Source organism: Nycticebus coucang, chromosome 2, assembly GCF_027406575.1.
Source record: "Nycticebus coucang isolate mNycCou1 chromosome 2, mNycCou1.pri, whole genome shotgun sequence".
NCBI classification, from domain to species: domain Eukaryota; kingdom Metazoa; phylum Chordata; class Mammalia; order Primates; family Lorisidae; genus Nycticebus; species Nycticebus coucang.
The window spans coordinates 173,645,408-173,660,641 of record NC_069781.1 but is presented as its reverse complement, the minus strand read 5'-3'; the positions used below and the strand labels follow the sequence as shown (position 1 = coordinate 173,660,641).

General features: G+C 37.0%; 1 protein-coding gene across 2 annotated transcripts in view; it reads right to left on the bottom strand.

Annotated features, from left to right (window-relative positions):
• The window catches only part of CNTNAP4 (contactin associated protein family member 4), a 269,620-nt gene extending 254,794 nt beyond the window's left edge, over nt 1–14,826 (bottom strand). Inside the window, exon 1 of one of the 2 annotated variants that reach the window (XM_053608592.1) lies at nt 14,798–14,826. Coding sequence is in view for 1 of the 2 variants with exons in the window: in XM_053608584.1 (XP_053464559.1) it covers nt 11,813–11,897 (85 nt within the window). In the remaining variant the exon portion in view is untranslated. Of the gene's footprint in view, nt 1–11,812; nt 12,166–14,797 lie in introns of those variants that run through there. The other variant, XM_053608584.1, reaches the window with a different exon arrangement.
• Between the last annotated feature and the right edge of the window lie 408 nt (nt 14,827–15,234).

Sequence of the window (15,234 nt, the reverse complement as noted above, 5' to 3'; positions counted from 1 at the left end):
CCTTACTCGGCATCTTAGATTTCCTAGTTTATAAAGTAGTCATGATAACATCAGGCCTGTGCAAGAAGGAAATGTAAAAGGGCATGCTCCACCTCCTTAGAGTCCACAGAGCCCAGTGCAAAATGAATACTTGTCATTATTAATAAGATATGTTATTATTAATAACATATATGGAAAGCTATGAACTATAACATTCTAACAATAAAAATCACAAATACATTCTATGAGAAGGAAGAAACGTCACAGGAATCAAAAAAAGTGGAGTTACTCAGGAAAAATATTTTCAAAAGAATGTGTAATAGAAGAAAATAAAAGCTTATAACTCATTAAGGCTGGTGAAATGTGCTAACAGCAATGAAAATATCTTGGCTATGCTTACAGGCAAAAGAAGGGCAAGAAAACTGTGGTACACACTGAATAATGTTGCTATTTTGATGAAAAAAAATAAAGAAAGAATTTTATTTTTCTTCTACTCTTGGTAAAGAAGGTCTTTAAACAGGAAAATGGAAAATAAAGGCCAATACAGAGGAACTGAAGTCCAAGATGGATGAAGGAGTGAAAAGTGTCTTCTTCCGGAAGGTGGAGATTACCCAGCGGTACCATTCCAAACGGCAGATGATCAGGCAGGGTGTTAACAGAGATGGAAAAACACAAAAATGGGCTGGAAGTGGCAGGTGCTATTCTAACTTTATAATCATAATGTATTTTTGTTGTTGTTATTTGCCCATCCATTGAGAATGCTCAATCTAAAATAATTTGATATAGTGGCCTATCAAATTACATTTGCCATAAATAAAAAAAGGCAAGGGGTGTGTGAAGAGAAACAGTGAAGAAACAGCAAGAATAGGTGGGCTCAGAGAATATGCATCACAACAGGTAACGACAGACTAGAATAAAGGACTCAACCTAACCAACTGGAATGGAGAGAAATATAAAGTCAAAGTTTTAGAAGTACAGCAAAAAATGAAAAGTCTTCTAAATAAAAATGACTTCTTTAATCATTAAAATAACACAGTGCTCCAATTTGTCTAGCCTGATTCTGTTCATCTCCTGTTTTTAATGTTGCACTAAAAAAAAAAAAGGCAAACTATCCATTGATGTATTCTTACCACATTTACCAAGTAGCCTCTTTATTCTAGACACTGTGCTAAGGGTTACAGATACAGAAGTGATTAGAATAATACTTTTGCCTTTCAAAGATTTTATAATTTCATAAAAGAAACTTTCTTAAAAGTCCATTTTGGGACTCTATGATCAGAGCAGGAGTCGAGCAACACTTGAACTGCTGTAGAATTCCAGCTAAAGAATGAAGAACATGGAGGTGGTAAGAATCCACAGAGAGGACGGAGATGAGTAGTCATTTTTCCAGGCAGATTCCGAGGCAAGTATTTGAGGGTAATCCAAGTAAAGGGAATGACAGATGTAAAGGCCAAAAGATGGAGGCTAGATGGCACTGGAGGCACCGAGATTTATTTTGAGGAAGAGAAAGCAGTGAAGACAGAAAGAAGTAGAAAGATCAGCAAATGCAGAGTAGGAAGGCATCTGTTTGGTATGCAAATAAGTCTGAACTTAATGTTGAAAATGCCTAACAATGAAATATAGCTGCAAGGCAGAACTTGCTATGTATTTCTTTTAAATAAAAAACCTTAACATGATTAAATATATAATGTATTATGTCAGGCTCACCTAGTAATACAAGAATACGTGTAGTAGTTAAAAATACTGCATGACATGGAATTAAGGGAATGGGAGTCACAGGGAGCAATAAGGAAGAAAAAAAGAAAAAGGGAACAGCTGTCTCGTCAGCTGAACTAGCCAAACCAACCCTGGCCATCGCTAACATGACAGATGTCACAGCCAGATCATCCTCCTATCCAGGAAAATGAAAGCGGAAAATGATCACAGGAGGCTCGATTTTGCTAACTCAGAAAAATAGAGAACTTCTTGGCATCTTCTCTAGAGAATGTTTCGGTGATTAATGAGGCTACCTACATTCTTCCATGCTAATCTGTTTCATGTTGCAGTTACACACAGGTAGAGAAACCACTCCATAGGCCAGCACACAGCGAGGCTTCCAAGAAATGAGTGTGGTCATTTATAAGGAGAACAAGTAAAAAACGAGTTTGAACCAATTTTACATGTTAGGCATAGCACATTATTGAGATCACCATTTGATTTTTTGATACCCAACTTTCTGGATCATATTTTATTAGCCTACTTTTCTATTCCTCTAGGAGATATGTGACAATGAAATGTTTTATTTTATCATGTTTCATTTTGTCATAAACGATGCTGTGAGTTTAAGTAACCAAATGTTCTTTTCAGTATTTGCTCTTTGCTTTCTTATACCTATCCTAGCTCTTTTCCCACATTATCTCTATTTTTTGTTTGTTTTATGAAAGACTGCACATCTTATGCTATATAAGAGGTTGTGTTGTGACACTGTACAGGTGCATGGATTGTAATACGGACACCATGCTAAAGTATAGCATTTCAAATAAGCACAGAAATCATACACACTCTGGAACAAAAGAGTCTAATGAGCAGCTTTATAACCTTGCACACAGAATTCCCTCATCACCAATTTAGAAAGAATTGCTTTTATTTTAGCAATGTTCTTTTAATTAAGTCCTAAACATCTAAAACATGGCAAATGTAAATATGTATTATAAATCCTTAATTATGAGGATCACTAACCATTCATGCAGCTTTCTGCCTCGAAGAGAGATTCTTTTTGTTTGAAATCAGCCCAAAATCAAGAGATAAAAGTGAATGATGTGGAAAGTGTTAAACTTTTGTTTACAGGGCCCTTCTCGGGGTACCAGTATCACTTTACTGCATTGTCTTCGAGAGCTGAATTATGCTTCAAATTTATCTAGTGGTTTACAAGTCAAAATCTCTCCTGCCATAGTCTGCCTTCATGGCCATGTTCAGAAAGACTACCACCCACAGGGTCTGAAAAGAAGCTGAATTAAATGTTGGGGGTCCTGATGTCTTCCTATCTTATCCTAGAAAACAAAGAACTTTTAAATTACGAAAAATCAACATTGTTCCCTGTTTGGGATGAATTTGAACTTGATCCAAGAAAACCTCTTGAGAATGTTTAATCACACATACTGTTCTGAAAGCACACTGGAGACTGTCTTGGTATGTACAGCAAATAAGAAACAACCTTATGCTATGTTCTAGCATTACTTCATTCAAAAGGTGCCACCAAGGGGCAAGGTTTTCCATTTCCCCTACCAATATGGCCTGTCCTCAAAAGCCCACTCACAGTATCTTCCTAAATACACACACAATGGTAATTTCATTTCAGCAACTCATTTCCTTTGCAAACTATTTTTAGTTTATCTTCTTTCTTCTCCTTGGTCATCTGCTGATCAATGAACTTTAAAACACAAACACATGTTAATGTCTTAAAAACTAAAGATAAGTCTTGAAGATCTGAATATGTCTCCAATCTTTCAGCGCAAAGCTCTTAGCCCAGAAATTTAGCTTTCTCAAATCTTCTAAGAAATCCCCCTGTGGGGTCTGGTGTAGCAAAAGCAACTGATTTATACTGACGGGAAAACATGGGGATCTCTGTATGGCCCAAGGGAATCAAATATCCATTCAAGGTCATCTGGGCAACTACCAATTCCAAAGCTTACAACCAGTTCCTAGGAGTGTTCATCAGTGTCCTTACTCAAAGGACATTTAAAAAAACTCTATAAGTTATATCTGCAGAGTTAAGTACCAAAATTACAAGTTATAATTTTTTCTAAAAATTATACAATAAATGTAATTTAGGAAGGCAGGTGAATTTATTTATTTACCTGCTGCTTTAAACTAATATAAACCTATGACCCCATTTGTGAGTACCGTAATTGCTCGTAGGAACAAAATGGTTACAGAAACAAATATGTCTTTTACAATTTAGAAGGACTTAATATCTTATTCTAGAGCACTGCCAAGTAATGAGAGGTACTTAATAAAAAAAGTAATTAGAGCTATAGGCCAACTGATAATATCATACCATTTTTTTCCTTTGTGATTTAAAAACCGTAGAGATAAATTTCATCCCTGTTCTATTAAACACTTATGGCATTAAAAAATTTTATAGTTACTAATTCTGAACTACTTAAAATGTCAAATGTTTTCAGGCTTCACTCACTTTTCCAATTATTACACTGGAATGACTCATTAACTGTAACATAAACAGGCTCTTTTTTACCTCCTGTTATGCCATTTCCCCAATTTTATTACCAGAGTACCACTTTTCCATGAACCATGATGAAAGTTCATTGAAAGGAAAAAAAAGAAACCTCAATTACACACTCTTCCTCCCCCAAATACACATGGTCCACAGGCAAACTGAAGAAATAATGAGAACGTACAGTGGATTGTGTACATTCTTCATCATCACACAATTCTGTAGTTTCAGGTACCACAGATGTGAAGACCCTGCCAAGAGGTACTTTGACAGAATTGTATACTCCAAAAGTCAATTAGGAAACAAAAGTTTCTTTGTTTGTACACAGAACATACCAGATTTGGTCTTTACTAACATAGAGCCACTAGGCCCCTGAAGTAGCCAGCACTCTAAAAAAGCTTAAATCATAAATTAAAAAGAAGAAAGCCTAGTTTCAGAAGTCAAATAAATACACGTACCATACATAAGTCATGTGTGCACCCCTAGGTGAAGCACTCAAACGGCTACAGCCTTAGAACTTACCCTAGAAAGTAACATGTTGAAATCTCAGACACCAAAGATTTCTCAAAAAAGTAATTAAGAAGACAATCTGAATGGTCAGTGATATATTTGTTATTTAGAAATATAATTGATTATAACTTAGAATTATAGATAAACTATTTATTAATTCTCAAAAAAATTTTAAACTTTTTCTTAAACCTCAAAGTCTTTAAATTACAATGTCAATCTTAAGGGTAAATTTGCCCACGCACAGTGACTCATGCCTGTAATCCTAGCATTCTGGGAGGCTCAGGTCAGGAATTTGACACCAGCCTAAGCAAGAATGAGACCCCCAACTCTATAAAAAATTAGCCAAGTGTGGTGGAGGCACCTGTAGTCCGAGCAACTCAGGAGGCTGAGGAAGGAAGAACACTTGAGCCCAGGAGTTCAAGGTTGCAGTGAGTTATGATCAGGCCACTGCACTCTACCCAAGGCAATATAGCAAGACTCTGTCTCAAAAAACAAAACAAAATAAAAATATTAGAAATAAATTGTTTTATTCCAGTATTTTCAGTTAATTGGGGTTTTCATGAGTTAATTCTTCCCTTAAAAAGGATTTTTAGTGATAACCAGAGGGTCTCAAAAGTTTCATAATGTTTTCTGCATGTAGCTTGGGATGTTTATTTCTTTCTGATATTTCTCTTTTCTAAGTGACTAAAATCAAACTGGTCTTAGCATTTGATGCTAAAATTCAAGACCTGTTCTTGAAGATGTCTGTTTAAGAAAATTCCTAAACATTTCTAACTAAAATACCCATTGAAACAATCATGGACATATTCTATAAGAATTCACCCTACCACAGGCACCAGCAGTAACACAGCTCCCCTCATCTCATGACTGGCTACTTCAAGATACATCTCCTATCCACTCTTCCCTACTGTACTAGTTAACTTGAAAAACGGCAATGATTGTAGATAAATTCTAAATAAGTTGAGTCCAAAATTTATGAGTCAATAAAAATGAAAAAATACGCTATAAGCAATAATTGAAACCCTAGGCCATTGAAACAAATCACAGCAAAGTCTTTATTATTTAATATTTCACCAGAAACACTCACATACTCAGCTACCAATCTGAATATGCATATCTAAGATTTATGTAACAAAGTTGGATACATTTTTTTCTTACTCTTCCTACTGCCTTCAGGGACAAGAACATTCCATAAACTTTTAATTACCATGGAGGAAAGGAAAAGGTTTTAAAAAGAATAGTGAAGGACTTCTTCAAGTGAAGGTCAAATGATTCATTACTTTACAGTATTGAGGCTCCAATATTGATTATCTGAGTTATAAAAGATTTGAATTCTAAACATAGTATTAAATTTACAAAAATGAGTATTGGTAAACGTGACTGATATTCCATGATAAAATAAAAAAAAAATCAAAGCCACACAATGCCAACTTCATCATTTCTAATCAACTACTTAACAGAGGGCCATGAAATCTTGTCACAATTCTTGTTTACACCCAGAGTCAGTCACCAGTTAAGTTCTGACACTGGCCTAAGTTTTCTTTAGTTTGAAAGTGTTTTGATGAGACATACAAATCTTTATTTAGAAGTGAACCATTAAAAACAGTGTTATGAAAAATAAACTATTTTAACAAATGGCCATTTATTTTGAAAATAATGCTACAGTAGAATTTCAAAGAAAATGCTTTTTTAAATATTTACCCAATCGGATTTTAAATTCATTTTTTTAAACTGCAGTAAACAGTGTAACATAAATAAAATGAGACCAAAGATCTATTCCTGGAAATCAAAAAAGTAAATACAATTCCAAATGGACAAGGCATTTGCATAAAATTAATTATAATGGTATATAGGTGGGTGAAAGGCACTTAATTATTTTGAATTCTTTTTTTTTTTTTCTTTTTTTTTTTTGTAGAGACAGAGTCTCACTTTATGGCCCTCGGTAGAGTGCCATGGCCTCACACAGCTCACAGCAACCTCCAACTCCTGGGCTTACGCGATTCTCTTGCCTCAGCCTCCCGAGTAGCTGGGACTACAGGCGCCCGCCACAACGCCCGGCTATTTTTTTGTTGTTGCAGTTTGGCCGGGGCTGGGCCTGAACCCGCCACCCTCGGCATATGGGGCCGGCGCCCTACTCACTGAGCCACAGGTAATGGACAGTATTTACATGAAAATCAACTTTCCAATGATTCAAGAAAGTTGCCTCTTAAAAAGTCATAGGGGGGTGGCGCCTGTAGCTCAAAGGAGTAGGGCAATGGCCCCATATACCGGAGGTGGTGGGTTCAAACCCAGCCCCGGCCAAAAACCACAAAAAAAAAAAAAAAAAAAAAAGTCACAGGGGCAATATCACTCTTCTGTTAAGAATGTTTCCGTCGTGTGAGCATGCTGAGAGAACAACTCAGTTAGATCCAAGAAGGGGGGAGCTGTGACGGGGTCGGTGGGTTCCTCTCTGGTGAGAACAATGCGCAGGTGTACGGCACATTTCCTGGGTGAGGGACGCAACCACAACTGACACCTCACCTTACAAACACAATCACTGTCACCCAATTGTATGTACCCTCACAGTAACTGGGAATGTTAAAAAATGTCTTGTAAAGGCAACTAAAAAACTTTTAATAAAGTACAAAAAAAAAAAAAAAAACAGAATGTTTCCTTCATGTAATCAGCGATTCCAAATGGTAGTCTGTATATCAAAATCTGACTGGTATAGAGTAGAATATTTTACACTGAGGAAAATGTAAAATATCAGCAAAAATTTTATTCAAAATATGTAAGATGGAATTACTTATGTACTTTATTGAACATCTTATACAGATAGAATTACCTGAGATTAAATATGCCCTCTTAGTAACCAACACTGTGGAAACTTTACAAATAATTACAAATAATTCATACCAACTGAGATATTAAAACACGTGAATAAAGTCTTTAAAAAGAAAACAAGACGGCAGCACCTGTGGCTCAAAGGAGTAGGGCGCCGGCCCCATATACCGGAGGTGGCGAGTTCAAACCCAGCCCCGGCCAAAAACTGCAAAAAAAACGAAAAAGAAAATAAGAAAAATACTAACTCAAAGATCTTCTCTGTTACAGGTCCTGGTAATAATGGCATTACCTTCAGTACCATAACTCTACAGTGATGTATCTGTATGCTAAATAATTAAGACTAAATTTTATGAGAACAGAGTAATTTATACACTACCTGTGTCTCACCATATCATATCGTATATTATTCAAGTCAAGGGCCAACTAACTTCTATTGTAAAGGGCTAGATAGTAAAGAATATTGTGTAGGCATGGTAGTTATAGAACAAGAAGGAAAACAATTTTAACAAAATTTTACTGATAACATTTGAAATGTAATACTAATAAAAGAGTAAAATTTTTGTCATACAGGCCTACTAATATGAATGGATGACTAAAATTTGAGTTTCATACAATTATTTTGCACTATGAAAAATCCTTCTTTTAATTTTTTCCAATTAAAAATGGAAAAATTATTCTTACCTCATGGACCATACAAACACAGGCAACAGGCCAGATTCAGCTATGGGCCATAGTTTGCCAAACTCTGAGTTAAATAGTACATCATCTTATAGTTGATGCTATATAATTGTATTAATCCATTTTCATTAAAAAAGTAAGCCAATTTAATCTTGATATACAGATTAACTCCAATATAAAAATTGTTCATATGCGATATAAATTCCAAAATTAATTCCATAAGACAATAATTATATTTATTTCTTTGAATTAGAACTAAGTATTATGGGAATTTGATGCCGTATTAGCCCATGAGCTATCTTATCCTAGAGCTAGAAGGTGCCCTCATCAGACATTATTTGGGATTCATGTGAAAAAGTGGGAAGAACACACCAAAAGAATGACAATAAAGCAACACTGCTATTAGAAATGGGAGTCGAAGTACATACATCTTTCTTTCCTTTATTTCAATTAAAGAAAAGAAAGAACACAGTGAGAAGTTAAATTCTAATTAAATCATTGGTAAGCTGCGTGGTGAGCGTTAATTATTCTCAGAGTAAGGCTCAGACTACCTGAGGCTAGAAAGCCCCACCACACGACCTCAAGAGTAAAAATAAAGGCAAAACTCTTCCTAGCCTTAGTACTTACCCCTGTTCCTTCTTTTCTGGTGAGTTGACCCTTCCCTCAAGAATGTCTGAACATTCAGAGACTGTAGATTCCTAAGAGCGATTATGAGATGCCTCCCTTTCAGTGGCTACCTCTCGGTACCAAGTAAAGGAACCAACAACAGCCGGTACAGTTCTCAAAGAGCAAGCCTTTCTACAAGAATCTGTCTCTCAACTTTCATGAAAAGGACACCTCAATATAATAACAAATTCCTCTGGAGCAAAACAGAGAGAAAAGAAGTGGGGCTGGTTCAGTACCTGTGAAATGTCACACAGGCACCAGTAGGCAGAGAATGCTCCCCATTCAACGTATTTCATCTTTAGACATACGGGTCCTTAACACGGCCAACAAAGCACGCAAGCACATGAGTCTAGGAGGTTATACATGTTTATATACACACAGGAACTATACATGCATGCGAGCCTGCATGTGCATATGTATGTGTTTGCATAGAATCCTTTTAATTACAGTCTGCCTAATCCCTGAGCTGTCCTGGGTTTACAGAGTTCTGTCCCTCGACAGCTTCCACACTGGCAGCCTTGGGCTGACTCAGTGGATGCAGGATTTGCTTCTGGTGCATCTTCTGTAAATAAAGGGAAAAAGTCTTTGTGTTCCCCTGAAAGACAGACCTTTCATTTTCTTTATTTCTATCTATCCCTTCCCAATTTTAGTATTGGTATTCAAAATTGATTCAGTTTTTGTTAATATAAAGTCCTACCCTGATTATTGGACTGATTACAATGCTTCAAAAATGCTTATGCTGGTTGACGATTGCTTGGTCCATAACCAAATTCCAACCTTGCTGGGGAAAAAATATTTGTTTTTTCAAAAAAGATAAAACATGTGAAATACTTTCAACCATGGCTTGGTTACAAGTATATCTTCCTTTTTCAAAAAAAAAAAGATACTATCTAGATATTGAGGAATAAAATAAAAATCAGGAAATAAAATATTTTCTTTTATATATACTGCTACAAATCATACTGTCAAAATATAAACAAGAAATCATTAACTGCAACTTTAATTACATAAGGCCATTTAATTACATTTTTGACACTTCAACAGTCAACTTTTGACATGTATGCATGGTAACCAAGAACTCCAACTTCAATATATAAATGTTCCTTATGATTTAAATTTTTATAGTTTCTGTAAGTTCATCAAATGATTAGAAGGGCATTAAACGACTTCTTAAACAAAGCAAAGCTGAATGAATGGAGAATAAGAACTGAAATTTTAAGGGTCAGCAAGCAGCCCAGTCAGGACAGACTTTGCTCAGATCTCCACAGCAGCTCACCTTCCCTCTCCTGAGAAGACACATTACAAAAGAAAGCTATTTCAAGTTGGTCTTCATCTTATGCTTTTTACTAGGCTTCAATAAAACAAACAAACATGAACAACTAGTAGCCCAGTTAATTACATTAACATGTTATAAATCCAACTAGAGGTAGCATTTGGAAAGCCAGGACTGAGTGCAGGCCAGATGTAAGCTCTGCTTTTCTTAAGGAAGGATGCTCGGGGTGATGTGCTTTACATTGTAAGAGTGACCTCTAGTGCCTTTCTTTTTGGTTGAACTTCAGTAGTTGGAAGATGACTTACTTAAGCCTTTTCTACAAAACTTGGTTTGCATGTAGGCATCTGTATTGTTGTTGCTTGTTGCAATGTTTGCAAAGTGCTACATTACAAAATTCCAAGATTTTCACTGAGTGAAATTATGCAAATCTTATTGACTTATGAGATTTTCATAAGCCCAAATTAAAACTGAATCTTAAATACAGTGCACCACCAGGAATGAAGTTCTCTTCTTTTCGGAATGATAGATACAGCACGACATTAAAGGAGCTCATTTTAAACGGAAACACAGAATTGCAGCATCCATGCTGTGTGAAAGAACGTTTGGCTTTTGCTAGTAAGTTCACGTTTCCTACATCAGAACCCCTAGCAAAAGTCTCACTACTGACCTGCTTCTTCCCAAACTAAACCTGAGACACAAAAGTGACATAAATTTCTGGACAGGCCTCACAGCCCTGTTTTAAAGTCCTCCCAGTCCTTTAAAATCCAAGAAAGATATAAAAATTTGTATTTGCTAAACTTGTTTATCATTCATTGGGAAGGGAAATTTCTTTCATTTAGTGAATTGTAACTTTTAAAACTTTTTTCTTTCTCTAAAAAAGTGTAGATGAATGGAGTCCACCAAGTTATTTTGGATGATATTTAAATTAGAAATAAGGTTGTAATAAATCTTCCCAAACTTGATTATATTCAATCATAAATCTATGAAGTTAAACAATTCAACCACTACAGAATACTACTTTTGAAAGATCACCTGAATGGTTTTCCCTTAAGCAGAATGTAGAAACCAGCCCCTCTTTCATGAAGGCTCTAAGACTTATTTCCTCAGCACTGGAAACACAGCTGTTAATACTGAGGTTTGCCTCCAACAGTTCTGCTGCTCCTGAAGTCTGCAGTACATTTCAGTTATTAGCCTGCATCATTTTAAAGATACAGCCAGCTACTGTTCTGCCAAATCGCAAACTTCAGAAATCTAAGCTTATGCAGCATAATGTCAAGTCCGTCTGCCTATTGTTTTTCTGTTTGACATAATTCCACTAAAATTCAATAATCCTTCAAAAAGGAAAAAAGAAGACATTTGAGACTATTCCCTGGTTAAGATGCTAATCTGCTGTTTTACGAGAACTTAAGCCTGCTTAATGAATATTCAAAGACAAGAGAGTAAGATTCTACTCCTATACAAAAGGAGAAATGATACTTTGCCTATTTTGACCAGACCCAGAGGAAAGACAACAGTAAGCCAGTCATATTGGCAGAATTTTGAACGATGCTTCATTTATAGCAATATGCTCTGCAGCAATTCCAGTCGCAAATAATAATCATAAAAATGACAGAATCAAAGTTTTACAGAGAGCCCCCTTACAAGTTTTAAATCATTTGCTGTATACTTACAGGAATTCCCAGCTTCGACTCTGTTCCAATTTTGAGTAGATAACAGAAGTAGCATCTTAAGGACAGCTCCAGTGACAGACCTCATGTTCACATTTATTAGGCTCCCCCAAAAGATCTCGAGAGGTTCTCTGGGCGCTCCAGGTCTGTTCTCAGTCCTCTCCCAGATCTGTCTGGGTTTTCAGCACCTCTAAGTCTCTCTGTCTCTCTCTCCTTCCCTCCCTCTGTCTTTTCTCTTTCCCTCTTCTCTCTCTCTCCCCCTCCCTCTCTTTCTCCCTCCCTCTCTCTTACACACCCAGCCCTGACTCCTCACGGAAAAGCACTCAGCATCTTTCCTAACAAGCATCCACACCGCCAAAGCCACGCCCACTCCTCGCAGCAGCGGTCCCAGAAATTGACAGCAGCATCCCTCCTTCCAAACACACAGCAGTGCAGCGAGCTGCACCACGCGCTGTGCTGTGCCCGAGCAGGTGATGAGAGCCGGACAAACGGCCTCCTGATCATGGGATGGCTTCCAGGGGGCTCCCTCCCCTCGCCTCTATTTCTCAACAGTCCTTAACCCTTTTCTGTCTGCTGGAGAGGTGGGTGCGGGGAGGGCTGAGGCAGTGGAGGTCTTGCCTCTGGCAGAGCCAGCCAACATACTGAGCTATTCCTGATTATCCAGGAGTGCATCCAGGTAAAATTGCATTACGTTTCCAAACAAAAGCACAAAATAAGACAGAAATAAATAAGCTACATTGATAGATCATAGCTAAAACTATCCACAGGGGAAATACTTGCTATTGTTTTTTCTCTGTTTCTGTAAAACTATCCTCTTTAGCTAAGGTGCTAGATTTTATTATGGAAATTCCTCACATGGGAACCTGCATCCTGCTTGGCAGGTATTTAAAATCATCTGGTAATAGTCTGCAACAAATAAACATTTCTTATTTTAGTGCTTTAGGAGTACAAATCCACAAATGAAAGTCTTTGGATAGATTTATTTTAATTAATGCATCATGCCATGCATATCCAGTAACATTCTACAATCAAATTATTTAATAACAATTCCCAAAGGCCCAAAATGGAAAATGATAGAAAATGGAAGAAAGGGACCCTACACACATACATACACGCAAATGTTCACACCAACGCCAAACAATGTTGAGATATAATTTAAATAGTTTAAAGGAGAAAGGAATATAAAGTTGAATTCAGAAGATCATTGATTACAGAAAAATTGCTCTTCTAATGGCTGATCCATGCATAGATACTAATAGTTCTTGAATGGGGCATTAAAATATTTAAATAATAGCATTAACATCACTTAACAAGACGCACATCACATGGTGTTATAGAGGATAAATAATCTATTTAAAATAAAGGCAACATTTTTACTGATAATGCGTTCGATTTTATAAAAATGGAAATTTTTCTCGGTGACTAAAAATTGGAAGAAACATAGCCTTTAGCACCAACAACCTTGCCATGGAATGAATGAACGGGGGTGGGAGGATGACAGCAGACCGTAAGAGCCAAATATACTTGCTTGGCTCATGCCTGCAAACAAAACAATTGGATATTTTTGTTTTTCCCAGTTTATAGGTGAGAAAACAAACACAGGGAATTTAAATGATTTGAAGAGGTCATAGAGTTAGTAAGCAAATGCTGAGGACTGAGCTTTGTTTTTCTGACTCAAGCTTTATTGCTCATACCCTAGGACTCAATGCCCCTCAGATCAAGAGTATACTTTTCCCTGACCCGTCAGTAGTAGCAAAATCCTGAGGCCCTAGAAAAATGCAGCAGAGAAAAGTCAAGGCTTGAGTCTTTACTCTGTATTCCTAGACCTACATTCCTGATTCTTCTCAATTATAACAGGTTGAGCAAAAGTAGATTTAAACTAATAATTGATGTTAAATAATCATTGAAGCATCTTAAATTTTATTGAACACATACTATATGGCATTTGTTACTGAATTAAATAATTATATTTGATAGCGATCCTTTGAGGAAAACATTGTGCCTAGGAATAATTCCAGGCTCTCCAGAAGACAGCCTGCACGCCCTGCCCCTGACTGGTGGCTGCGGGTGGGAAATGGTGACAGGGACAGGTCAAACAGTGGAGAGAGTGTGGACATGCTCAACACAGAAGCCTAGGTATGAACTCGGCTTTTATTGTTGTCTTGATTAAACAACTTGATAATACTGGCCTTTTGTTTCATGCATTTTTTTTTTTTAGAGACAGGGTCTTGCTCTTGCTCAGGTTCATCTTGAACTCCTGAGCTCAAGCAGTCTACCCTCCTTGGCCTCCCAGAGTGCTGGGTGCTGGAATTAGAGGCAATTAAAACATGCCCGGCCTGTTTTATTTATTTTTAAAAATAAGAGAATAATGACCAAAGAGTCATTGTGTGACAATTACTAAGTGCCTAACACACAGTGACCCTCGATTACTTCCTAGCCTTAGATCTCTGCATTAGAACTGTTTAAGCAGGCAGTCCAGTTCAGCGTCTACCCCGCTCCATCATCCACCAGCTGCACGCTCCCAGGCAACCGCAGCTGGGTAAGCATCCCTAATGCTCAGTTTCCTCATCTGCACACCAAGGATAAGCACAGGATCAACCTCCTGGCTGAGACAATGACCTATAAAATGAACATCCCTTGCAGGCACACAATCAATGTTGCTTTGTAATCATTCTAATGCTACAGCTCCCTCAGCTCTCACTCTGATGAGGAGAGGAATCACAATTTGCCAGAAGGCATCACCCACTGGTGACAGAAAAGAGTCGGTCATCAAGACTTGTGTTCATCTCTCCACTCCTACCAGGGTTGTGCCTAACATCAGAAAAAATAAGGGACAAAATCAGAAAGTACAGAAAATAAATTTTGCACATTTCTATATTGCTGATTCAGACTCTTTGAATCACTTCTCCCTGTGTTTGTTTTTGTGGTTATATTTTCCACCAAGTGAAAGAAACAACTGCTGGTGCTTAGGGGTTGGCATCTGCATACCTGTGGGTCAGACGCTGACTGAGACAGCACTGTATATCAAAGCAAAATGTTGGAACTGGTAAATCTGGCTTGCAATGTCCTCTTGGTACAACTTGCCAGAAAGCTGTAAGTTTCATCACCCTGATACATGAAGGATCCTCAACTGTAGGTTAAACCAGAAAAGAATCACCAGGTCAGAATGGAACACTGTCACATCCACAGACTTGAAAGAGATTTACACGGAATTCCTTTGTGTCCTTTTAATCTGTGACAATTATAACATCTCCTCTTTCATTTGTAATTTTAGTTATTTGGGTCTTCTTTTTTCTCTGTTAGTCTTGATAAGGATTTGTCAATTTTGTTGATGTTCTCAAAAAATCAACTGTTGGTTTTAATGATTTTTGTCTATTTTTTATTCTATTTCATTTATCTCTGCTCTAATTCTTATTTCCTTCCTT